The sequence below is a fragment of the Fusarium proliferatum genome (assembly GCF_900067095.1).
Source record: "Fusarium proliferatum ET1 genome assembly, contig: FPRO_scaffold018, whole genome shotgun sequence".
Classification (NCBI taxonomy): Eukaryota; Fungi; Ascomycota; class Sordariomycetes; order Hypocreales; family Nectriaceae; genus Fusarium; species Fusarium proliferatum.
Genome location: NW_022194807.1, coordinates 455,690 through 481,468, shown reverse-complemented (window position 1 = coordinate 481,468; position 25,779 = coordinate 455,690). Strand labels below are relative to the sequence as shown.

At 49.5% G+C, this 25,779-nt stretch overlaps 11 protein-coding genes across 11 annotated transcripts; 8 read left to right on the top strand and 3 right to left on the bottom strand.

The window, feature by feature from the left end:
- Positions 1-388: 388 nt before the first annotated feature.
- FPRO_14756 (uncharacterized protein) lies at positions 389-4,403 on the top strand (the record flags this gene model as incomplete). The annotated part of the gene is made up of 4 exons (XM_031225067.1): positions 389-632; positions 659-3,095; positions 3,227-4,083; positions 4,156-4,403. 4 exons carry the CDS (start codon positions 389-391, stop codon positions 4,401-4,403), a joined length of 3,786 nt encoding a protein of 1,261 aa, XP_031090264.1.
- Positions 4,404-4,886: 483 nt separating this feature from the next.
- Positions 4,887-5,975, top strand: FPRO_14757 (uncharacterized protein; the record flags this gene model as incomplete). The annotated part of the gene is made up of 1 exon (XM_031225066.1): positions 4,887-5,975. One exon carries the CDS (start codon positions 4,887-4,889, stop codon positions 5,973-5,975), a length of 1,089 nt encoding a protein of 362 aa, XP_031090263.1.
- A 321-nt stretch (positions 5,976-6,296) lies between these two features.
- On the bottom strand, positions 6,297-7,676 carry FPRO_14758 (uncharacterized protein; the record flags this gene model as incomplete). Its single annotated transcript, XM_031225065.1, has 2 exons — positions 6,297-7,497; positions 7,546-7,676. 2 exons carry the CDS (start codon positions 7,674-7,676, stop codon positions 6,297-6,299), a joined length of 1,332 nt encoding a protein of 443 aa, XP_031090262.1.
- Positions 7,677-9,368: 1,692 nt separating this feature from the next.
- Positions 9,369-10,634, top strand: FPRO_14759 (uncharacterized protein; the record flags this gene model as incomplete). The annotated part of the gene is made up of 2 exons (XM_031225064.1): positions 9,369-9,906; positions 9,970-10,634. 2 exons carry the CDS (start codon positions 9,369-9,371, stop codon positions 10,632-10,634), a joined length of 1,203 nt encoding a protein of 400 aa, XP_031090261.1.
- A 390-nt stretch (positions 10,635-11,024) lies between these two features.
- FPRO_14760 (uncharacterized protein) lies at positions 11,025-12,240 on the top strand (the record flags this gene model as incomplete). The annotated part of the gene is made up of 2 exons (XM_031225063.1): positions 11,025-11,439; positions 11,495-12,240. The coding sequence occupies 2 exons, from the start codon at positions 11,025-11,027 to the stop codon at positions 12,238-12,240; spliced, it is 1,161 nt and encodes a 386-aa protein (XP_031090260.1).
- A 71-nt stretch (positions 12,241-12,311) lies between these two features.
- On the bottom strand, positions 12,312-13,443 carry FPRO_14761 (uncharacterized protein; the record flags this gene model as incomplete). The annotated part of the gene is made up of 2 exons (XM_031225062.1): positions 12,312-13,014; positions 13,088-13,443. The coding sequence occupies 2 exons, from the start codon at positions 13,441-13,443 to the stop codon at positions 12,312-12,314; spliced, it is 1,059 nt and encodes a 352-aa protein (XP_031090259.1).
- A 282-nt stretch (positions 13,444-13,725) lies between these two features.
- Positions 13,726-14,400, top strand: FPRO_14762 (uncharacterized protein; the record flags this gene model as incomplete). The annotated part of the gene is made up of 1 exon (XM_031225061.1): positions 13,726-14,400. The coding sequence occupies one exon, from the start codon at positions 13,726-13,728 to the stop codon at positions 14,398-14,400; it is 675 nt and encodes a 224-aa protein (XP_031090258.1).
- Positions 14,401-14,548: 148 nt separating this feature from the next.
- FPRO_14763 (uncharacterized protein) lies at positions 14,549-15,384 on the bottom strand (the record flags this gene model as incomplete). Its single annotated transcript, XM_031225060.1, has 2 exons — positions 14,549-15,260; positions 15,320-15,384. 2 exons carry the CDS (start codon positions 15,382-15,384, stop codon positions 14,549-14,551), a joined length of 777 nt encoding a protein of 258 aa, XP_031090257.1.
- A 602-nt stretch (positions 15,385-15,986) lies between these two features.
- On the top strand, positions 15,987-17,174 carry FPRO_14764 (uncharacterized protein; the record flags this gene model as incomplete). The annotated part of the gene is made up of 1 exon (XM_031225059.1): positions 15,987-17,174. One exon carries the CDS (start codon positions 15,987-15,989, stop codon positions 17,172-17,174), a length of 1,188 nt encoding a protein of 395 aa, XP_031090256.1.
- A 2,070-nt stretch (positions 17,175-19,244) lies between these two features.
- On the top strand, positions 19,245-22,879 carry FPRO_14765 (uncharacterized protein; the record flags this gene model as incomplete). Its single annotated transcript, XM_031225057.1, has 2 exons — positions 19,245-19,911; positions 19,977-22,879. The coding sequence occupies 2 exons, from the start codon at positions 19,245-19,247 to the stop codon at positions 22,877-22,879; spliced, it is 3,570 nt and encodes a 1,189-aa protein (XP_031090255.1).
- A 193-nt stretch (positions 22,880-23,072) lies between these two features.
- Positions 23,073-24,785, top strand: FPRO_14766 (uncharacterized protein; the record flags this gene model as incomplete). The annotated part of the gene is made up of 1 exon (XM_031225056.1): positions 23,073-24,785. The coding sequence occupies one exon, from the start codon at positions 23,073-23,075 to the stop codon at positions 24,783-24,785; it is 1,713 nt and encodes a 570-aa protein (XP_031090254.1).
- Positions 24,786-25,779: the final 994 nt, after the last annotated feature.

Sequence of the window (25,779 nt, the reverse complement as noted above, 5' to 3'; positions counted from 1 at the left end):
AGGACTGTCCGCAAAAAAATAGGATCGGCAAGGAGTAGTAATTAAATTAACTTCCACTAAGCTCAAGCTCGTTTTAAAAAGTTTTCAACCCCGGGGTACAAGTGGTCTGACGACTCTTAGTCGGTGTGATTGTGGCTTTTGCGGAGATGAGCACAAACAGGGGTGATGTGATTGGAGCTCGTCCCTTGCAGTAAGTTCGCACATGGCTCGCGGTGATCGCCCGAGGATCCCGCTGTCATGTCTCCAGGTATGTGATGCAAGCGGCATACATTTACGACTCGGCTTGTTGCTATCCAGCCATGCCCTGCTTTCGATTACCAATCGATGGTCTATCCGGTGTAGAAGAACAGTATTCCATTGATCGCCACGCTAGATAATCGTTGACGCGATGGACGAGCACGATATTCTACTAGACGAGATCGCGGAACCAGGGGATTGCGTCCCTGCGGGCACTGCTGAAGAAAGCAACGATGATGGTATTGGAAGCTTTGCCGGCACCGATTTTATCGACGAACTCTATACGAACGATGATGAACTTGATGAGCATGGCGTGAGAATGGCTATTGAGGCTCAGGCCGCGAATAAGGACGACTTCAAGATTGATCATTCCAAGGGGAGCTTTAGGATGAAACGTCAGTATGCAAACTGACTGTTCCAGCTAACTTCTACGTGTTGACATTAGTGGTGTCTGCTCCAGCCGAGAACTTCATAACACGAACGAACGCACCCGATTTTGATGCATCCCAGGCGCTCGAAATGTTTCAACGAAGATACACGATAGACTACGGAAGGAAGGCATCCGGATCCAGGACTGCTAATCCTGAAGATAGATACTTCCCGATCTTTCACCTGGATATGATAGGCATCGTCGGCCGGCCTCTACACCCAATCACGAGACGGAGCGGTTTCTTCGACAACGTCACTTTTACTCTGAGATACTGGCACTCATCGTACGCTGGAAAGCACGTGTCGACCAACCTACCTTTTGATATCCTCAACCGAACCTTTCGAATTGCAACTGCAGCATCTCGTGAAGTCTGGTTCATCGTGATGCACCCAGTACATAACCAGATGAATAACTTGTCCGGGTCGCAGGGCCAGCGTCGACAACGGCAGAAGGCTTCCCGTCGAAGCAGCGCTGTCGAGCGACACCATGCCAAAGCTCTCGCTGAATACATCGTCGAGGTATCTACAGATAGTGAGCTCTTAGGCGAAGGGGTTGAGCCCTCATGGGGCTTGAACGACCGGCGTATATCGAGTCTGTCGTATGACAAGTGGACAACCTTCCAGACACTCTTCATGAGGAATTGGAAGAACTTTTCCGAAAATCACTCATACGACCGTTTCTGGATTGATAATGAGCCTGCTTTCCATACGTACGACTGCGGGGCTAATATTGAGATTGAAGTCAATGAGGAGCTCAAAGACCTACCGATGGAGACACGTTTGCGATCCGAGAGCGAAGACGACGACGATCCGGACTCAGATTCTGATTCTGAGTCTGAGATCGAGCCCGAACCCGGCACTGAACTTGAACCAAGCGATGCAAATGATATACATGATCCTGAGGACGGTAATGACGGCCAGAGGGATAGCACGGGTAGTAGGGACGAAGCGCCGACGGAGGTCAACCCAGGCGGCCCCGAGAATAATCATGATATCTACCAAGAGCACTTATATAGCGATGGACTTGAACATCTCCGTACCGAATTGGAGAAGAAGTACAACATCGACAACATCGACCACATCTCCTACGCGTTGGCAGCAGACGTCAACTGCATCGAGCGTAACCCTTCCACCCGAAGCGCTTTTCAACAGGATGCCGACGACGGGACATTGTCGCTCCTAGCAGACCGGCGCGCCCTCATTCGGCATTTTGGCGGTTCGAAAGGTTTCACTTTTTATCCCCTCGCATTCCATCCCAGATATGGGAACTTTTCTTCACCACGTCCTCCACCTTTCCTGGATAATGTATGCGTTGTGATGCGCGACAACATGAGCTATCGCAACAATGGTGCTGATGATGTCCTGTCCTTCGGCTACTTTCACGCCTACTCCAACATAAAGCGGACGATCCGACACAGTCCAGAAGACCTGCTTCCCGCTCGAGGCATCGCCACCGGTGCTCTGACCCTTCCTCCCAGCGAAGCGATACAAAGAGGGTACATCTCCGCCTGTCAACAGAAGCTGCTGCGAACTCTCGCTGGCGATCAGACACCTGAACAGCCGTCTCTGACGATGCCGTTCGCGCGTGAAGGCCATCGCATAAGAGCAGCCATGTCGCAGGATCAGGTCGCTTTCCGGATGGAGCAGGTGGTGACCATCAGACCAGGCAAGCTTGAGCGTGGCCATCGACACTTCTTCAGTGTTCTCCATCCCATCTTCCAGCTCATGCGATTTTTTCTCAAGGAGAAGCGGGCATACACTACTGTGCTTAGGAGCTTTCTGCCATCCATCTTTCCTACCATTCTCTGTTCCTTTGCTAAGCTGTTCGAGCTCGGCTTGGCGGAGATGCATAGGAGATTCCTAGCACGGGCTGAAAAAGGTCTTGACCTGGCTCTGTCAGAAGCTGTTGCGGTGCTGGATCGTCTAGGCAATTACTGCTTCACCGGTGACACAAGGGTGCTGATGTCCACCGTCTTCCGGCCACTCCTCACCATGGACAGCCTCAAGTTATGTGCCTGGCCGTATGTGTCGGCGGACATGCTTGACTTTCGAGGCTCGAGCGGGAAGCTAGATGTCGTCCGGTGGCCCCGGACAAAAGACGGAGAGCGCAAGCCGATATTGCTGCACATCGCGTCACTGGAGTACCACTACGGTCGGGTTGTCGCAGCCAACTGCCATAGTCGGGTATGGTTCAGCCAGCTCGGGGCGGAGGATATCGGGCACGTCGGAAGCGCCAATATGTTCCTGGGCAAGGTACTCCGTGGGTTTTGGGTGCCACAGATGGTAGCTTTCATGGCACATCAGCTTCGTATCCAGCTCAACCAAGGAGCACGTAGCGGTCGAGACCCGGCAGAGCACCTTCGACGATCGCAGCGTTTCGGTGCAGTTTTGGATGCTTGGGAACAGAGCGATGAGCCATTCAGTAGCGGGTAAGTTGTGGAACTACTCGCGCATCAATCACCAGTTTCCCTTTTGTCTGCCCCAGCCACGAGGGTAACAGACTAAACCCAACCATCATCGTAAAGATAATTGACTGATTGATGTTGATGTCAACACACAGACAATTCGATAATTTGTTCCTAAACATGGCAAACGGTAGCGAGCCTATACCTATAACTGCCCCTCCCAAATCGAACAAGGCACGAAGCGATTTTGCGACCGAGATATTCGATGCGTGCCTGAAGGGCGATGAGACTGCTGTACAAGCTATAGCATCCAAGAACGCCACGTGGCCATCCATGCTAGGGGAAGCGATACGTCACACGAGAGAGCAAAATGTGACAGCCCGCGAATGGATCGACGCAATTACAAACCAGATGGTGGAGGCTGGTATAGACTGGGTTCCTGGATACTACCGGCGACGGCTCACATCACGGCGGGTCATCCAACTCGATAGCGTCCAGCGTTACGAGCGGCCAGTTGCAGTTTTGACCGGGCCACCACATAGCCTTAAACGGGAGGCCAAGGCAGCGGAGCTGCGTCTGATGGCGGCGGATGGGCAACCCTCTATAAAGCGAAGCAGGAAGCGGAGGATCAATGTAGGTTGCGAAGTACCATTCAGGAAAGTGCCTCCAATGATACAGGAAGGGTTCAGTAAGCTAGAAAAGAACTACACCAAGACAGATTCGATGGCAGTCCGACACATCAATCGGGCCTACAGCTGTTTGGTCAAATGCTTGGGTGATCCGTTGTGTGATATGATGCTTTTACTGGCTCTGACATTCGGTGCTTGCACGGTGACGCCGCACATCGACGAGCGAGGAACCGAATTCTATCAGGCTCCGAGAAGAAAAGATCCTGAAATGCTGGCAGCAGCGATGGTTATACGAATGCTCTGGTTCATGAGGAAAGAAGAATTTCCATGGGGGAATACTGAAGAAAAAGTGTTATCCGTTGGGAAGATGACGCAGAAGATTGGTAAGTAGGGCCACTGTGGAGCGGACTGACGCGAGCTGGCTGACCATTTCCCCGTATCTTGCCATGTTGTAGAAAATAGAGGTTTCAATAATCGCGGGTTGCTTAAGCTCGGATGGGTGGAATACAATTCGAATACCGGTACTCGTCGTCGAACGCCGCGGACAACAGAGTTGAAGCTCAAATCGACAGAGGCGCTCTACGATGACCACAAGCGGTTGATTTCTGCCATGAATAATGCAGAAAGATTCATATCCTTGGTGTTTGGAAGTGATGATGAGGTTTGGGTGGCTCGGTGTTCGTCCATAATCCAAGATAGATGACGATGCTTACGATCAGGACGGATGAAGCGGGCATATTGCTTTTTCCCATTGTGGCAATCGACTTTTAGATACACAGGATAAGGATCAAAATTGAGAACGAGACCAATGGAAGGCAGGAAGACGAATACCTACCTTGGCCGTTAGCAGCGGCCTGATCATTGCAAATGTACACATGGTGGGAGGGAGAGCACGAGCTAACGGCTGGTGCTGTGGGGACGACCTGGGCCAGGGATTAGAAAGCCACTTCATCAGCCAGGGGTCTCTTTTCAGCGCAACTACAGCCAGCCCCACTGCGTCAACTGTAATCGGCTGCGCAGCAGCAGCAGCTACTTAAACCTTTCATCCATCCTCATCAACGCCCCGCTCCCGGTCATTGTCCTCGCTCTCGCACAACTCGAGCCGCAACGGCGCCACGATTTCATTTCATATCTGCAGTGGCAAGTCTATCTATCTATCGAAAAACGAGCAGTACAAATCGACACCATGGCCGCACATATACTACTAGACGTGCGCCGTAACGTTTCACCTATCAAAGACGATGAGCGGCCCATTTGCGCACAGTGGCTCCAATCCGTCGATTTCCTTGCGCCAGGAAAAGACCAGGACATCTGGGTTGCAATCGTTCAGAACTGGGAGGAGTTTCTCAAGACTACAAAGACAAAAATCAAAGGTTCTGGAGCATCCCGCCGTTACGTCCAAGGCACGGCTGCTAAAAAGCGGGAAGCGATCAAGGGCGCATTTTGGGAACGAATAGACGGGCTTGATGGGCTATCTGAGCGATGGCCGGTTAAAGCACGAAAGATTATCAACCAGGCCGCGGAGGGGTCCGATGCAGGGCCATTCGAATCGCTCGCGGCTATTTGGGACCTTGAAAAGAGGAGGAGATATCAGTCCATGTGGACAGGCATGATATGTTTCCTCGTGTGGACCACAGAAAACGACATAGATGGTCTAACCAATATGGGATTGCAATTAGACGAAGAGCTGGAAGAAGACATCGTGGATATCGGCCTAGCAGTGGCGCCGGACTCGGATGTTTTCGGGGACGGCGAGGACCCCATGGACGCGATCCAGGGATTCCTTACCAAGCTCATAACCCATGATTCCGCAACAGCGCGGAACAACCCGTTGCTCTGGTGGACGTCCATCTTAGTACGGTCGGCGATTTCGGGCGACGAGGAGGAGGATTTCATCAGTAGGGGGACGATCAGCATGAACATATTGCCGCCGGATGTGGACATTAGAAACCGCATCGAGGCTATATGCCACTACAGCAAAGCCCTCATTCTCGACAAAGCGTTCATGGGATGGCGAACAGGTAGGCCTGAACGCGAAGTCTTGGCCGAGGAGATAGCTCAAGATTTGAACAAAGTGGACAACGAATGGCTCAACAAATATGGCGGGAAACGGCCGGACGACCGCCTGGACAGCAGAACATGTGAATCACGAGCATGGAAGATGGTTCTGAAGCATTTGGAACAGGAAGGGTATCTCTGGCTGGGGCAGAAAGAGAAGACGACGATGGGGGAGATTAGAAGACTTTTGACTTCACTCAGACGAGTGAGTGATTGAGATAACAGTGAGATATGTAATAGATGATAATGACGCAGGGAAGGGAGAAGCAGCAATAATAAACCATCAAGAAGCAATCATATTAGAAAATTTCTATGAAGTAGAGCAAAAATTCCAACCGCTAGATAATAGCCTATAAGCTATTTTCTTGATCTTCACGCCATGCTGAATGAAGAATCCCGTCTTGGACCATCATGTAGCTCTCCTGTTCTCCTAGGTCCTCCGCTATTCCTAAAAAGACATTATACAGATTTTTCTTGATTAGTGAAACTTGGTAATCGTCTTCAAAATCCTTAAACCTTCGCATGCCATGTAACATGGCTATGATGTGATTGGGGGACCTTTCACGACCAGTGACGTTTCCCAGCCGGCCGTCGTTTGACTCCAGTGTTCTTTGAACTTTTTCATGTTGTTGAAATTGTCTCGATATCCTATCCTTTGAATTGGCCGCCGAAGAGACGTTAAGTGCTTATCTATCATTTCACGAATTTCGCTATTTTCAGCAAGAATTTTCTGCCGCTTAAGTACGTCTTCGATCTGTAGGAGCTCTCGGTGTCCAAACCTCTCAACAGCTAAAACGATATAATGTTCGATATTCGCACGGGAACTGAAAAATGCCTCGTCGTTTTCTTGGGCGAGGTAAGGGTCGGGCCAGGTGAGACGTTTGAAGTCCTCAAGCTCTCCGGTTTGGTGCATGTGTTGGATGACGGCATAACCAAGTTCGTCATATTTGAGTTTTTGTTTCAGCTTGTTGATGAACATGGTCGCGACGTCGTGTAGTAAGTTTGCGCAAAATTCAGCATCCGCCTCTTCGCGCTCTTTAGGCTTTGTGCTTTTGTGTTTTTGAGGCTCTGCGCTCTTGCGCTCTGCAGCGTCTATATGGCGAAGTATATCCATGAGCGGCTGGGCTCTCTCAGATGGCTGTTTCCTATCGATACAATATCGCAGGAACTTGTCCCTCTCCGTGGGCATGCGGTCCTGAAAGAAGTTCAAAAGCATGATGAACACAAGAAGGGCCTCGGGTGAATGGCCATCAAGACAGGTTGTGAGTTCCACCAATCCGTATCTCAACAGAAGCTGGGCCTCCAGGTGCATCTCTTGCCTGCTACACAAGGTTGCGCAAACCAAATATCCAAGTACTTTGAAAACACTAGGGGGATCATCGCATGCCCATCTTAGAAAATCATGTGTAGTCCGTTCGGAGAAGGTCCCGATAGTCCAAATGTGGTTGTCAAAAGCTCCATCCACGTATTTTCGCACAGCATTAAAAACATTTCCCTTATAATCATATAGAGAGGATGGAGTTATGTGCCGATCATTAGCGAGCTTCAAGGAATGGAGGTGGCAAGCTGGTATATCTATGTTGTGACGTCTCGCCGCCCTTCTCATTCTTGTCTCAGATGATGCATCTAAGGCCGGCATCTCATAGGCGTCTGACTTGAGATGTCTTATGGTACGCTTCTTTGTGAAATTCTTGCCTCCTCTCCAGTCTTCAGTCACCCTGCGCTGGATCCATTCTGGTCTACTACCTAGTTAGTCTTTACTATGCTGTAGGGAAGGTAAAACTCACTTGACTCTAAATCCGGATTCGTTGAGGTTTACAGCGGCCTCCTTGTACGTCTTTTTTTGGATATAGAGAAGATTTTCAATGACAGGCCGCATATTATTCCATTTATCGTTGCTGTACTCTTGATAGGGCATACTTAAAGACGCAATATGTTAGAATGCTCGAAAAATTCTTTAACGTCAATATTGGGAGCACAGCTGAATTGTCGATGAGAAGTAACCGCTTAGGCGAGATTGATGTCGAGCGGGCAGGTAGACCTAAGAGGGTATTATATAGAACAGTAAGCGCACATCATGCTTCGGAAGCAAGTCTGCTACATGGATAAGCAAGGCGTTGATGAACAGATCCTATCTCCCAATCCATTGCGGTAAGAGGACGAAGACTACCAACCACAATTTGCCATGTCTGCTGCTTGTTGGTACCTGCCATGCCTGGCCAGCAATCCAGATTCGATAATTGGCTAATCAAAACTCGACCGCATTAGTCTGAAAGGGACCCGCTAAAATTCTCGAAGTTACAGAATGCCATTGGCCGGGAGGGGATGTGAGTGTTCAGAGCCTGATATTTTGGCTGCGATCAGACTAAGGCAATGCTGTCTTCATTGGTTACAACAGGCTTGGGTGTCATCGAGCTGACCATCCATCATGCATGGCTGTCGGCCACTGCATACTGCGAGACGCATAAACGTGACAGTGCTCAAACAGTCGAACATGACAGTAATGCAGCAGGATGCTCTATATAATGGCCTTTCCTGACCGGCCGTTTCTGACTATACTGGACAGATCTTGTCTATCACGAATCTACCCAAGCGTGCTCTCACATCATCGTTGTGTAAGACCCGTTCTACATGAAAAATCGAGAAACGACTGCGAGGCTACTGTACACCTTTGCATCTCTGAACATATTGTCACTACGTAATGCGGCCTCTCTTTCTTTTCTTTCCTGCAGTCATGGCAGGCCCAGTCTTACTGGTGGCTTGCGAGAGTGGCTGTACCGCTGGCTTCATAGCATGCCTTGGGACTAGTGGCCCACCATCAATGGGAGCAAGCATTCTTCTGTGCAGCGGACTCTACGCCCAGTGCGTTGAAGCATGTGTTCCTACACTACTCATACCGATCCCGTAAGATATGCCAATGCTTTTCTCAGAGATGTATACTAATTAGTGAGCTAGTTGAAGCTCGCGAACTATGCTATGATAGGACGGGCATAGATGGGAATAACGTCAGATTGGTGGGCTGGGAAAGGGGCAACAATGTCTATGGTGCTTGATTTTATTCTGGTAGCTATTGGAATTTTTATCTTCGAAAGCAAGTGGAGAATAGCTGCTGGCAAGATGCCGGATATACTTTGCGGTCTGAATAAAATAAGTCTTATAATGCCTTGCCTCTCTACGTCAAGCAGACAATAGAGATACCACGAGCCAAGAACTGGATAAAGAAGTTCTCTGCACAGCTGTTATTTAAGGCGGGCTCAGAATACCTTAATAAGGAGATGTTCTAGTAAGTTGGAAAGGACGCCACGAAGAGCGCGGAAAATCTTATCTCATTATCATTATTATTAGAAGTGAAAGGAGAACTAGATGGCCGACAGTATGTCTCGGAAGCGTAAATTATTCCGGTTTACATTCCGCTGAGAATGTCCTGCCCTAACCTCGTGTAATTAGAGCAGACTCAGCCTAGCGAATTTAATTGGCTCTAACGTGAGACATATAGTGCTGTCATAATCAATGACCAGCAGCCGAATCCATTCTTCTCTTGCCAACCTTCTTGACCGCTCTTTAAAGCCTATTATAACTATATCTATTGCAAACTCATCCATCCCAGATCATGGCGCCATCTAATGCGTTGACTACTGACATTTGTCAATGTACGAAGGCTGAGGGGAATTATGACGTCGAAGGCGAGCTTGGCACAACGGTGATTTGCCCAAGCTGCCATCTGGAGGAAGCAACGGCTGGGGAACGTGATGAGCAAGCGGCCTTTCTTGACGATAAAAAGGTCTATTCTGCCTTTAAAGACTCCCCCTCACTGATGAGGATTGCAGCACGACCAGAGGAACAGTCTATCAAATTGGTTATAAGAAAGCGCCAGAAAGGCCAACAAGCATTTGCCAAAAATGCTAGAAAACTGGTCAAAGAATATGGCACTACACCTATTGTAGCGTCACTTAAAGGCATGCTAGATGAAGGGGTGTTTACATCTACTGATGTCGCAAAACGTCGATTTCCCGACCTCTTTCCAGAGGAGCAGGTACCAAAGTATGAAGAAGGGCAAGAGTCAGCAACTGGGCATCCGTCTACAAAAGATATGGAGCTTCCTGATGGTGAATGTAACAAATCGAATGAGGAAGCTGGCGACTCTGCAGGTAATCACTCTTTTCCCAACTTAGGTGAGCCAGCGATATGCTGATGCACTTCCTTCCTTACAGCAGGCGTATTGCCAAACAGCCGACCTGGCCAGACTCTCCGGGATTGTTGCCTTCTCCCCAGGCCACGACAGAGACTCATGTTGCAGCTACAGTTAATACTAGAGCACGCATGTTTCTCGTTTGGACAACGAGAAATGCAACAAACACTGGACAAATGGGACCATAGCTGCGCCGAGGCGATTTCGCTACAGACCTGGATAGACTTCTTCCAGAACAATAAAACATTCAAGACCGAGGGTAACGCTGAGTCACTCCCGAAACTGCTCGGCTCAGTAGGCAGGATTCAAAATGTCATCATTTATCGACTCAACCTTAACTTCGAAGAGGTTAACCAGTTTTTACTGGATGCTGAAGAGTTCATACGGCTTCTCGATACTCCATTGTATCTAGACGCTGTCAAGCCGCTTAGACAGCGTATTGAAGAAGTACTTCTTATGGCGAATCGAGATGCTGCCTCGATCCATAACGAAGCTGATGGGAAGGTTGCAGAAATTGAGGCTCAGAGAGAAAGGTTAAACCGGGAGGAGGAGGGCGTTAAACGCCATCGGGACGAGAACCTGGATAACATCCGAGATTCCATCGAGCATGACATATTTGCAGCCATGGGACAAGCTAAAGATACTTTACCAGACATCGGACTAGCAGAGAACCGTTGGAAAAATTAGTTGGGGCTGAGGAATATGATATAGAACTGAGAGACATGTGTCATGTTTATTAGAGGGGAGCCTTAGATAACAATAAAACCGGTATTAGTCAGTGATAACCAACAATCCGGTGACATGTTTACATATAAGCATTAGATCAATTGATATACTTAGATATACAAAGCAGCCCTGGTTAGAGCTGTAAGGAATTGTAGGGCACCTCGTTAACTGAGACGTGAGCTCGCTTCGGCATTCAATTGGCTTTTTAACCTTGGCCTGTCTGTTGACGCAATCTTACCCCGCATTATTCCTCAGAGTTCGGGTAAAACTATCTTCCTTATCTTCCACTACCGACTAGAGCTATAAACATTATAGGTAATAATCGATTTCCCTTCCCAACAAGTTCGCAGTATGGATCCAGTAGCAGCGGATCAACTGAACGATCAAGATGTCTATCAGGCGACAAAAGACCTATTCGTGGGTCAAAAAGCCAAATTCCGAAAGCTGGGGCTCGTACAGAAGTCCATCGAGAGCTACTCGAGACGAGATAATACACTACGACGATTCGTAGACATATACGGTGTTGAAACCATTTGCCAGGTTGTTCTTAGGCTGCTTTCTGGCGGGGTATATGAATCAATGTTGACCGCGAGCCGTCGATTCCCGGATCTATTCAACCCATCAGCCGTCCAGAGCGAGGCAAGGGACATACTCGAAGCAGAAGCTATTAGAAACGAACAGACCGCGCTTGAAGGCATAGTTCAGAGCCAATTGGCTGACAGTAAGGGAATATTTGACTGCGCTGGGGCTATGGTTGCCTTACGTGGTGAGCTGTGTTAGCCGCTAGACTCATTACCCATGGCTAATTATGGCGCCGCTAGACTCGGGAAATGACATTCCGAACGGCCAGGCCAGCAAGTCATCGTCGCTATTTCCAGTATATTTACCGTTTCCCACGGAACATCTGCTCATGGAACGACTTCAAAAGACTCTTGAACTTGCATGTTATGAGTTTGGGGCTCGGGCTATGCCGGACACACTGCGAAAGCGTTGCTGGGACTGTCCTGAGTCAGTAGAGCTCAGTAAATGGACTGAGGTCTTCAGGCGAGAAGGGGTATTGGAGCGGGGGAGTCCCCGTAAAGCTTTGAAGGAACTATTACTTTCCATTGCAAACATAAGACACACAGCTGTCCACCGCTTGCGTACAAGCTCGGTAGGGCTAGAGCAGTTTATTGCTGATGCAGAAGATCTCGTTGACGTGTTGGGAGATACAGCGTATTCGAAATCGATGTCTCAGCTCAGGGCGAATGTAAATTCGGCGATTACGGAGCTTATGCAAAATAAGCAAATTCTTCAGCTGCAACTAGAGCATACTCAAGCCGCAATAGAACAGCAACGGGCTGAACTAGATCGGAGAGAGCAAGAGGCCATTCACAATGCGAGAGAAGAGGACAGAAAGTACCAGATGTTAGCAGGGGAAAGAGTTCAGAAGGCACTAGAACATATAGGGAACTTGGGAGGAACGGATAATAGAAGGATTTCTCCACTGGAGGGTTTTGGCAGCGTTGGGGGCATGGCAGAGGATGATGACGATGACTTGGACAAATTCGAGGACTGTAATGAATGATTTAATAACAAGAGGACCTGAGCAGGTGCCTGAGAGCCTATCTTATATTCGCTAATGTCCTAGTCTTGTTGTTAAGAAGCTACGGGATAGCCCCAGATAGGTACAGCTTTCTTTGGTGTTTGGTGATCATGGTGCCAATACATAACTATGTCAAATGACAGGTTTTCTGTCCTCCGAAGAGTGTGTTGCACCCTCTCCTCGTCCAATAAGTCAGGGTGCGTATAGAAGAATTCTGTTATAGCATCGCGTAGCCCCCGATCCTCTTGCACTGTAGACGTATATGCCTCCTCAACGCTGGCAAGAAACCGATGTGTCTGCACATTTTCTCGTATTGTCTTATTGAACTTTTCCAATGCTAGCCTTTTGAGGGTAAGTATGCCATAGAGCTCGGCCAGTGCATATACCCTAACGTGGAGTATAGGATAAGAGTCATCGATGTCGTCTTGTTCCGACAATGATACTGATACTTCATGCTCGGCGTCACATGACTCAGCATCCTTTACTCTAGGACTATTGCAGCTGCTCTGATAGTCCTGTTGATAAAAGTATTGGATTAGACAATCCACAGCTTGAGGGTCATCGTCTAGGAAGTCGAAATAATATCCGGGCGAGGCTCCACAAGTATCACACAAAGTGCCCCCCTGAGTTGCGTCTTGGAATTTACATTTCTTCGCTATTACTGGGGACTGTGGACAGACAATCGCGCGATGAGCATTATACTGTCTGCCGCGGGAGACCAAGATGAGATCGGAATAACTATTATCATCGAATGAACTAGCAGTGTCGTATCAGCATTATTGTTGAGGTAAAAAGGAGGCTATAATACGAGATAGCGACATAGACTTACTCCCTTAACCACGACAAATCGATTGTAGTCATCTCATGCGTCTGGCTCTCAGGGAGGCGGTTCTCAATCGATATATCCGCCGGACTCTGCACCCCGATGGTGATCCCGGCTTCGCGGAGATTCGGAAATTCTTGTGCAGCAGCGGATGGGTAGCGAAAAACACCTTGGCCGATAAGGTAGTGCAGAATTTCGACGAGCTTATGTTCGGTAAAGTTTGCAACCACGACGGCGTGCCTTCGAACGACAAGGCGAATGGACTTTTGTCTGCTAATATACAAGTTTTCAGGTAGGCTAAAAACGTACCTACAATAGTCGTTCATATAAACGGCCTCCCTGTGACCGCTAGGATAGTCCATGATAGAAGCATCGGGTCGACAGTCGGTAGGTGCACTGTTGGTTTGAAGATAAAGATATGAAGTTGATTGGATGGGAGCCTGATTTAAGGATTAGCCGCTCAGGCATCCTTGCAGCATGTCTCACGGTCGAAAATGGCTGGCGTAATGTAAATTATCTTAGCTTCGCATGCTCGTCTATTATCAATAACATTTGCTTATATGCAGCTACGCCGTCCATAGAGAGGTTAAGTGTTTGCGCTTTGTCAATCACGGCCCTGCCATTTCCAAGTAGACCGCGCAAATATGGCGACTAATGCGCATCATCAGCCAGATGACCGAGAATGGATACAGGATCGCAAATTTGAGCCCAGCTCACGCTATCGACATGGCATAGACCTAGACTTGATCCAGGTCACCAACAATGATGAGGACTGGACATACGTGGCATGCGAAGGCGCTCTGCCTTGCAGCGACTGCGATTGCATTGCACCTCATGTCGACAGTATATTCATCGCAGTTGACGGTGCCTGCAGGGGTAACGGCCAGGCAAATGCCAGAGCTGCTGTCGGGGTATTCTTTGGGCGAGGGTCTACATACAACCAGAGCGTCCTGTTGAACCAGTCGCATGTGACGAACCAGATCGCAGAATTGAAGGCTGGCATCCTTGCACTCAAGCAAGCAAAAGACATCGTACAAGCCGATGCATTACACTATGGGCCGCTCCATACAATTCTCATCAAGTCAGACTCAGACTATCTTGTTAAGGGAATGACTGAGTGGGTATTCAAATGGGAGACCAATGGTTACAAGACTGCCAAGCGAAAACTAGTCGAAAATGCGCAACTGTTTCAGGAGTTGCACGCGCTTATTGGAGACCTGAATACATCTAATGTCGAGGTGCTGTTCTGGCGAGTGCCTCGGGAGATGAACAAGGAAGCCGACGAGTTGGCCAATCAGGCGTTCAACAGCCGTTCATAAAGGACTACTCGTCAGTCAATCGCTTTCGTCATCACGTTGAGAGTCACTTTAGTTCTCCAGTGGATGGTCGCGTATGATAATAGTATTGGTAGAGACTTCCGGGCACTACCCTGTGAGGAACAAACAGTACAAAAATAGGTCAAGTTCGCTATCCCCTCGTCTGATGAAACACTGTGCTCAGTCCATGAAATGAGCTAGGGTGTACGGGATTGGGGGCGCAACGCAGATGCAGGTCGAGGCTTAGCTGAGGTTCGTCCAGCATGAGCTTCTTGATGTGGTCTTCGTGTAAAAGGTACCGTCGCTTGCATATGAACTCAACTATGGAGTCACGCATCTCTCTCGCATTATCCGAAACAGCATCATCTGATCCATATGCTTCCCGCGCTGCTTTAACGAAGTGATCAGTCTTCTCAAAATGATGGGCTGCTGCCTCGAACTTGGCCACCGATAGAGATTTTAGAGGATGTATGCCATACTTGTCTGCCATAGCGAATATTCTGACATGGGTAATTAGGTCAGAGCCATCAAGGCTCATGACATCTTCCGTGGAGTTGCAGGCATCTTCTTTGTACATCATTCCGGTGTCGACTTTCGCGTCTCGGGCGTGGCCCGGGATTTCATAGTCCCAACGGTAGAAGTACTGTACAACGCAATCCACGGTTCGGGTATCGCGATTAGCCTCGAACGCGAAAGAGGGTGATTCGCCAAAAAATTGACCATTTGGCGCCCGGTTCTTGCCATTTCGGGTGTGGATGTTCTGGATGTACGCCGAATGATAGAAAACAATAGCGCGGTGAGCATTATAGATCTTGCTGCCCTTGGAGAGGCGGAGATCAGAATAGTTGCCAGTCTCTAAAAGCCTTGTTTGTGCGATTCAGATACATTATACTTGTCGATCAAAAAGGCTGATGTGACCTACTCACTGCACCATTTCTTCCATTCCTCTGTTTGTTCCTTTGTATCTGTGTCGTGCTTGGGAATCATCATGGAGGCATTCGTTTCCTGAAGATGATACGGGACCGTTGTAAGATATCACCCAGATTATTATTATCTTAAGCGCTCGAGTTTGGTTGATCAGGCTGATGTTCAGGCGGCGCGTATTAGACGTGTATCAAGGCGCGGGGCTTGCTTGGCTCAAGGGCTTAGGCACCAAGGCCACCATGCATGATACGTGCAGCATGATGTCTCGCAACCCCCGCACCGTTGAGACAGCCAACGTAGAGATTACGATCTATCCAACTACCTTGCGGTCGAAAAGAACACTCCTTCTTAGTCCCAGCTGGTAGATAACACACATCTCTAGGTCTACTATATGCTAGAGGAACGTCTTATTCTAACGAACTCACACCATGACCGTATCATCGTGCGACAGGCCCGTGCTCTACTGCGGCTGCACTACAAGAGAACCAAACATTGACAGTATCTCCGCCAATCCGACATGCAACTCGTGCCAGGAACGGTTACCTGACGACAAGGCCATTTATATGGTACTAAAAAATCACGTTAGTGGTCTATCTTACTTGGTCGGCAGGGGAAGTAAGAGTAAGAGGTATCAACGTAAGATGAAGGGCCGTAGCGGAAACATCATGGATGGCATCGAAAGCGATCCGTATCCAGAAGATGTACAGAAGCTGCACGATAAGTATGGTTTCGAGGTGGTTCGTTCTTCAGCCAGGGTTCTCGTGAACAGCAGTCCGTTGACGATGCGTTCTGAGTATTCTTCTTACGACTGGTATGGTCTCGCAACACCTTCTGTAGAAGTTGATAGCGAGGTGCCCGCTGAGGCTACCTGGGTGCCAGAACCGACGCCAGCATCGGAAAGGGCGCCATCACCATATGACTGTACCCCGGAAGTGGATGTCGGCCCGGAAGACAACCGACCAACAGAATCTGATGGCTATGCAGAGCCCAAGGCTATTATAGGAGAGAAATACGTGGATGCTCCAGATGAAGTGCAGGAGAAGCCTTGCGATGACGATTTGTCTCTGCCTCATGATGGCGATGGGTACGACAAGGATAAGGCGCAGGAGGGCGCTACCAAGCCTGGAGACTCGAAAGGGGACAGGGACATCCACCATGAGCAGGAGTCTCCTGACAAAGTGGATAGTTACGCGCCCTATCGTAATCGATACGAAGACAAAAAGGGGCTGGTGAGCGTACAGCTGGGTATCCAGTACGAGCTCATGGTACAGCTACAGAGATACATCGAAAGAGCCTGTTATGCATTTGGAAGTGGAGAAATCCCAGAGACTCTGACACAAAACGGATGGGACTGCGATGAAGCAGTAACGCTGGATCGTTGGATGAGAGAGTTCCTCGCTCGACCTGAAATCTTTGACGTGGGAGGCAGCGTTGAGAGTCTACCGTCATTATTTCAGAGGCTGCGTGAGATTCAAGCAGTCAATCTCAGTCGCAAACGCCTGACTTCTGACGAGATACACGAGTTTCTCAGTGACGCATGCGCACTTATGGATGTGCTGAATGTCAGTGGCTATAAGGAGATCCTTAAGAAGCTCGAATTGAGGGTTGGGAAGCTGTTAGTTGATTTCGCCGTCAGGTACGAATCATTTCGGCAGAGACGAGATGAAAAGTTGAAGCAAGTAAAAAGCGAGCGGGCGAGGCTGGACATGCTAGAGAGGACGATTCTCGCAGAAATGGAAGATGACATGGAAGGAAATCAGAGTATAGTCAAGCGGGAGATTCGAATTGCATTAGACAAAACGGCGGCGAAATTTGAAACAGATATAGAGTGGGAGGAAGATAGAGGAGAGTGAGTCGGGGTAACGCGGACGTCCGTGATCGCAAGTTAGCAATTTCGGGTCTGTGAGTTGGCGTGGTGGTCGCGCGAAAGGTTTCAGGTAAAAGCTGAAAGCATAAGCAGAATCATACCGTTATTTCTATCTTGCTTTACTCCAGTGACGAAATCTAAATGAAGTTTTCTCCAGGTCTATGAAGTTTCGGGGCTTTAAGATTTCGCGTCGTACACATTATCCATCAATTGTATTTGAGGTTTTAACGTGGACAATAGGGTAAGCGACAATCGCACGGCTTTGGGTTATTAAAGTTTCGGCGGGGTTGCAGTGATTACAGGGGCAATAGGAGGAAGTTGGGGCCGGAATGGGCGCTGTAGACAGGGGTCATCAGGGGTCATAAAACCAGAGGATCCCCCGTAATCTAGGGCCAGCGATTTCTCCACTTTCAACCACATATGCCGACACTTTCAATGATATGGCGGATATGGCCCGCGACGACGAGCGACGACGAGCGACGGCGACGCGCGGCTAGCGACAAGTCGAATACGCACGAAGCAGCCAATTAGGAGATGAATAGGGCGATAAAAAATGATGGAAAGGAAGAAATCGACAAAAGTAGCGATGAAAGCATCAACGAATCATAAGGATGATGGCCTAAGTGACTCGGAGGCGGTCCTATCTCAACGACGACGCGATACGGTGGGCTACGCGATCAGATACGTCAACCTGATAAGGGATTAGTGTCTAGTATGGAGAGTCATTGATCCAGAGCATGCTGAGTCGGTCATTCTCATCGTCATCATCATCATCATTTCCTAACTGCTCATCATCCGGAGTCTTGGCCAGTGGGATTCCCAACAGCAAGGGTCAAGGATACCGTCACAACGTGCGCACTTGGCTGGGCTCTGGTCGCGGCTTCTATCCAACGCCAGAGAGTACTGTGGCTACTAGAAGGGCAGGCTGCCAGTTGTGTGTGGTTGGATATAGGTGCAAGGCGTACGTCTGCGTGCCACCTTGACAGAGAGCTTCGGCCTTTAGTCTTGGTTGGCCTGGGAAGTATTGGTGGCAAGAAACAGGGGGAGGGGGTTTGACGGGTAACGCTAATCCTAACGCAAAACGTTAAATTTTCGTTTGAGCTGGGAAGTCGAGAGGGTTGCGGTTGCTGAAGAGGGTTAGGCAAGGGACAGAGGCGTAACGCTAAGCCTGAGCCAAAACCCTAGGGTTTTGTTTGACCTGGAAGGTTGAGAGGGTTACTCATGGATATGGGGGTAAAGGTTAGCCAAAAAATTCGTGAGTTCAGGGTACACTTTTCTCAGAATACGATAATATCTTATACCCATAACCTCAAGTAGACCATTTAAAGCTAGTTAAAGGTTTCCCGGACTTAATAGCTATTTTCTGGAATTACTTATGGAGTTTTACAATGTAATGATGGAAATGATGTTGATGGTCGTGATGCTCCACCTAGAAGTCTTGGCTCACATTTAATTCAATTGGGTTTAGCGCGGGATCGGCCTGGGAGTCTTGGCTCACATTTAATTCAATTGGGTTTAGCGCGGAAAGTCAACCACTGGAATCTGCCTTTTAATCTTGGATGACGTCTAGATAGCTTTACCAACATGATTCATGATGCAACGAGTATAACAATTCAGCATACCAGCTCCACGACATATTAATATATATAATCAGTATACCGTGTAATAAATGCATGATCATAATACTGCTCACGAGAGACGCGCACTGTAAACCTTTTCCTCACAATAGCATCGTCACATATGCAGTAGACTCGAAAACCAGTTGACTACTGACAAATGTCTTGTTCCCAATTCTCCCTTTTTTATCTACCAGGCCTCTGAGCAGATTGATATTGCAAGAAACTCTTTTTTTTTAATTTCTTGGCCTATGCGGACCAGTTTACACTGTAACTGCCGAAAAAGAAAAAAAGAAAATAATAATAATAATAAGGTTTAATTGCCATGCAGGGGACGGCAAGCAACAATTGCGTCGCGTCACTGAAACGCGTGAAAGCCTACCATGATGCTAATAAGGTGACGAGAACAACCACTTCGGCCAGGTTGTATATGAAAGACGATGTCTCAAGCCGCGCCAAAGCGTCGAGGCCGCCCCGCGAGGAAAGTCCCACAAACGGAAGAAGAACGGCTCGCCTCGCAACGCGCGCGATCGCAAAGGTACTACCGACGACAGCACGAGCAGTCCGTTGACTCCCACCGCGTTGCCGTTGGATCGCAGAATGCGGAGTTTGTGTATCACTACCAACCCCATCCGCCTGCCTTACCATCGACTACGAACCCCGTTGTCGGCCTCCACTTGGAGCCGCATCTTCACATACCAACACCTTTAGAGCAAGATGTAGTAGCCGAGCCCACTTGTACCGACGCGCCGGGTGAGGCGGACACGGACCCAACAGCGGCACCAACGTCGTGGAATCCACCGGTCTGGAACCATCACGAAAATTCACGGGTCGCACGGTCGAGTTTAGATGATAATACATCCGAAGATGACTACAATCCATTATTCGAGGACTCTCAGATACAACTCGAGCTTGTCTCACAAGGACAAGACAATACAGGAGATGGCTACGATGCGGTCATTGATAGGGGCGAAGCCGATTCTCCGCAGCTCGAGGCTCGAGATGAAGAACTGCAGGATCTAGTTGATAAGGTCCAGCAGTTGCTCATCACGACGTCGTTAGACAGAGAGGCAACAAGGAGGGATAGTGGTAATGGCCTGGCAGAAAGTTTGTGAATCTATAGTTCAAGCGTGGCTCTGTCTTGATATAGAGGTACTGACGCGGCTTACCAGATACCATCGAATCACCAGTAACTTCCGGCTCAGCGTTTTTGCAAGACGATGCGAGATCTTCGACTCCACAATCTCAAGGCTCTGCTCGGTTATCACGTAGATCTGATGAAGCCCAGGGACGAAGCCATGCGACATCATCATCTGCAACGCCGTCATCACAGTTACGAAAGGCAAGCTTGTTGGATAATTGGGTGCGGCGGCCTTGTACTCGCTCACCAGACGGCTCTTCCAGTGGAGTAAGCTCACAAGCGTACGACTGCGACGGATTCCTTCTACCATCGGCCACGGGTGTGCAAAGGTTCAGGCGGGAACACTCGGGCTTTGTCGATCGCTCTAGTGCTGTATCGCCATCATCCTCAACGCCCAGAGGATTTGGAGTAGAATGGATCTATCACGGGCTCTACTCGTGGAACCTCCGTCGTCGGCTGGAACGGGAAGACTACCTTACCACTGATGACGTTCTCTGCGGCATGCGGCTGGCTATTGAGCTGAGCGGCTGTCAGGACGTCACGACGCTCGCACGCACCATCCATCTTGGTGAGCCTCAGAACAACTCTATCCAGCTGAGCCAGGCTGAGATCGAAGATATAAGACGGCATGACGCCACAATACTGTCGATCTTTCGTCCAGGTATCGAGAATGGGGTCGGTCACTGGTCACTTGCCATCTATCAGCCAGCACGGCCGCATTTCTTCTTCTGCGATTCACTTGGAAGTCGTGATGACTGCTACCATTCTGCGCTTCGAGACATCCACGGCTCGGTACTTCCAGACTCTGCGCCCGCATCCATTTGCGATGTGCCAATCACTCGACAAGTAAATGGCTGGACATGCGGTATCATAGTCGTGGAATGTGTCCGACGATTTCTGGCCGCACGAGAGCAGTATTATAGCGAGGATTTAATGATAGAAGACCAGCCCGGGATACTCGACTGGACACAGCAGGAGCCGTATTTGTCTGAGATACAAGACCCAGACTTGCGAGAGATTGGTGCTATATCGTACTGGATCGAGGTGATATCGCAATATTTAGGCGCAACATCAAATCACAGTGCCACCTCCGTCGGCAGCAGAAGGAGTAGTAGTAATGATGCAGATACCATCCCAGAGCCGGCTGACCCTGCGCTGCTCCTCTTCCAAGAGTGGAGCAGACCGGTAGGATGTACGTCCCGGCAACATGAAGAGGACCACTCCTCCCAGCTGGCGGATGCAACCACAAAGCGAGGCGTCTCCCCAAACTGTTCTTCTCTGTTGGATATTGCAAAGAGGTTAGAGGGTGTGACTGGGGAGGATGGCACAAATGATAATGGGCCATTACCTTACGTCCTAGACCCGGCAAAGGATCTCATGAGGCCCGGCATGCGGGAGTCCTCATCGGACGCTGGCCCAACACGCTATAGCGGACCCTGCAAAGCCGCCATGGAAGGCTTGGTAGAGGGTGAACAAGATCCGCCCTATCTCTGCATGCATTCCAACCACTGCGCTCGACGACTAGAGGATGACTGTATATCATCGTCCTACGACATTGATAGCCTTTGCAGCTTTCCCACCTCCCTTGGCGTGGCCCGGATGGGGATTCAATGGTACACTCAGTCACATGTCACGCTCAACCTGGTTGACAATGTCCATCTGAGCATGGAGATCCCGGGCACGCGTGAGCAAGATGGTACAGTGACGATCCAGCCTCTCCACAATGTCCCCAACTACTGCCTCGGACGTGTCATTGGCCTTGCGGATACTTTCATCTGGGCCTTCTTCCCTGCACTCTTCTCGGGCAAGCTCTCCGATCCGTATAGCCAAACCTGTATTCCCAGGAAGAACTTTGTGCACTGGTATGAGGAAGTGATGCTGCCCGCCATACAAGCTGTTATCGATGACAACAACATACTTCAGTACATCCCAAAGACACATGCCATCGCGTCTTCGGACTGCAGTGCGCCCCGGGAAGCGTTAGCAGCTCTGGAGGTGGCGGAGGGAGAGGAGGCCGATATGGAAGAAGAACTGGGTGGATTTAACGGAGCGAAAAGACGAGACGGTGCAGCCGCACTGCCGGGGTCACGACGCAAGCACTTCTACGTCACGCTTCAGCCCCGCTACCTCGCAGCTTTATGGGAGGAGATATATTCCAGAGCTTCTCCCTGGCCGGAATATGCAGGACTGCGACTCTACATGGCTGCTAAGAACACTAAATTGACGTGGATGCGGCCCACGTTCGAGTCGGCACTTGCGGAGTGGCAACACCACTGGAAATCTGCGGTTGACGAGTCGTACATTGATCCGGAAGTCACCTACATTGACATTGGCCGACAGATGACGCCGGCCGATACAGGACCACATGGACGCGTGCTTCTTTGGCGCCGTTGCTGCATGGACAGGCTCTGGCGTCGTCGGCTACAGTGGAGCCGGATCCAAAATCGGCTGTATCACCGTGAGGAAGACGCTTGCAAGGACGACTCAGGCAAACGCCAGGCTCCACCAATTCGCAGGACGACCTATCCATTTGTCACTCTCCGCGATGCGAGAGATATGACCATCACTCCTAGCTCATCAAGCTGGGAACTTCGAAATGGTCTTGTGTATAGCCAGTTCTACAACCTCATCAAAGTTCCCTTTGACGCAGCTAAGCAGTACCCATTCCAGAACCGCCATACCGAGAGCATGGCGCTAGATCCATCGTACCTCAGAGACCAACGTAACTCCACACGAGGGGCACATGCGCACCAGTCCCGAGTACAATGTGCCTACCGTCTGAGCAAGCTCCGTATTCATCGCAACGTTCCCGCTATCGACCAGGATGATGATGATGATGAGATGCAACATGAGGGATCAGCACATCATCCTTTCACATATGGTATACGTGCAGAGGATAGGGATATCACTGGCCCTTCTACGGCGCATCACTGAGTTGTTCTCATCTAGCCCCTCGCAAGATAGGTCTAGCGATGGTGAAGATGAAGAGAGGGACCATCCATTCTTCTCCGTTTCTTCTCAAACGATGGCCCGTTTTCTCCGTGCTAGCGTCAATCGATATTGTTTTCTCTTCGAGTATATAAAGTCGCAGACCGGCTTGAAATATTCACTTCCCGAGACTGTTGTCATGGCAGCAGCGCTTCGTGGACTTCGGTTCAGCTACGATTGCTCCCTCATCGCGAAAGAATCGGTACTCTGGGGAGATAGATGGATGTCGACGCAGCGCGTAAGGGTTGAGGGTGGAGAGGCGCGGATCGTCAAGGCAGAGCGAGAAGGGCTAGGCCTGAACAAGACGTCTACGTCGCACGGCTTTGGCTGGTGGCTACCAGGGAAGTTTGACTGGAGTACCTGGCGGTTCACTTCCGATGTTGGCGATCGACTCGCCGTGGGCAACGACCTCCTACGCCAGGATTACAAGCGTCAATGGAGAGTCCTCAAGGATATTCGAGACGTTCACGTTCGCATGTGGCAAGCCCAGAGTTGGTTAGGGCGATATCGAGTGCAGGACGACGCGGCGGCGAAGAGACTGTGGCTTGAATACTTGCACTCTACAGTCATCGAGCTCTTTCAGCGGGATGTCTGGCGTGTAGCCTTGAGGAGCGTGAGCTGGAAGACAGGCTCCGATGTCACCGATGAGGCATCGATGAGGTATCCCGAGTCTAGCCCACCGAGCTTCTGCTATGATACGTTATCGGATCTGTTTCACGACCGTCAACATGATACGAGCCACACGAGACCACACCTCGTCGCTGGCAATAAGATACGTTCGACCAGTATGAAGGACCTTTTCGATGACCTGTTCTCACCGAGCTCTACCGGCACGACCATGAAGCGTCGTAGAGGGTGGGCTTCGCTGCCCTATCGTATCGCGACTCGTCGAAGCATCGAGCTCGTGGAGATGGTGCTTGGGGCGGCGGCCGCAACACAGTGGTACGCACAGCTTAGGCGAATTGTGCTATTGACACATTGGATTCTGCCCTGGCCGTCAGACACAGAGCTTCTAACGACGACAAAAGAAAGTAGGGCTACCAATCTCAAACGCCGGCTTACTTGGGCCTCGGTTGTCCACATCACTCCATCTTCCAAGTCTACAGGGCACGTTGAGCCTGCTGTACCGACGCGAAAGGTCAACGACGCAGACCGTCAGGTCTCCACTCAAGACGATCTATCGCAACTACTGTCAGAAGTATGCAGGCGTCGGTTCGGGGATAAAGGCTGGGCAAGTAGTGCAGACAATGCAAAACCGTGCTACCACTGGTCTACAGGAGACTTGATCAGCATCACGCGCAACTGTATTGGAATTGATACGCTTCGACTTGGCCGTGCTGTTGGGGCATATAATAGAGGTTGTATCTTTCCCGTAGTAGAGAACGGCCATCCGCCCCAATTACGGATGGTCACGCGTATTCGAGATAAAACCCTAGACGAGCTCAGCCAAGTTTTCAGCGAGCTACTGGAGGTTAGCAACGTTCATCCTAGCTCTCCAGGGGGAAGCATCACACCCGAAATTGGACAGTCTCGCGTATCATTTTCGCGTTCCGCGACATGGCAAGCTGAGCAAGAAGCTCCAAGAGTTCCAGCAGCACAGTCACGAGGATTCCGTTATCTACAACTGCTAGCTAGGAAACGTCCACGAACAGCGGAGGAGCGGGAAAGACTCCGGAGACATTTCCGACGACGTAACTATATACGAGCTGGTAAGGTTGTCGTCGGTACGGATTCGATCCATTCCGACGATACGGGTTCGAGCGCGCAGACAGAAGAGACGGACCAGTCGTGGAGACCACAGAAACGTTTGAGAAAGGCAGTCAGAGACCAGATGATAGTCAGGCTAGAGTAATGTAGCAATCAGTGAATATCAGTCAAAGCGAACAGAGGGCTTCTCCATGATGGATAGCGCAGTAGGTACCTTCCATCCTTATGGCGAAGATAACACTAGTTTGAGCTGCACTGTCGAACTAGACGGGGGTGAGCGGCATGAATGTATGCAGAGCGTACATGATGGGGTGAGAACTATGGGTGCAGTACGATGTATTTTCTTGCGTAATTTTAAGGCTACCTTTGTAGCGCACACGTGCATAAAGTTATGATCGCAGCTGCCGACGGATAGAAAAAAAGCAAGTCGTTAGGTCCCAAAATCCGGACAAGGTTTATTGTTCAGGTGGAATAAGTGGCCAAGGCTTGATAGGAAATTACGCAACTTTGGCCGGCATTATACCTGGACCTATTTTTAAGACCGATATCATACTCGACTCAGAAATTCTATAATGCGCACTAGTTAAAGAAAAGAAATCTACATAATACTAAATACTAGATGGCCTCAGTCAAAAGGATGCTTTACGGCAGTTGCAGTATAAAATACGCAGCGACTTGGAATGGGTGTATGGTATAGGGTAGTTAGCTGGTGTCGAAAAATGAGGCAGCATGGACCTTCATGATGAGACTTGGAAAAAACTACATCGCGACTCTAGCATTATCATCGCGACTCTAATATGTATTTTTTAACGTAAGATGCAGTAATCCTTAGGTAGGTATGCTAAACAGTACAAGCCGAAAACATACTTCAGTACATTTCCCCACGGTATTTCATGCCACGACGAGTTCCTTCTTCTTCAAGCCGACTCAGCAATCTCTTTTTTGCGCCGGGACTGGATGCATCTTCCTTCAAGATAAAAGGCACAGCGATTTCCTCAATGAGGTTACAAAACCTATGAATATCGTCCGTTTTAATGTCCCGTTTTGAACGACAGACGAAAATAATGCTTCCCTGGTGAAGGTGACGTCGGTAATCAGGCGAGTGAACCCATTCTCCACCTTTGACAGAAGTTGTCATC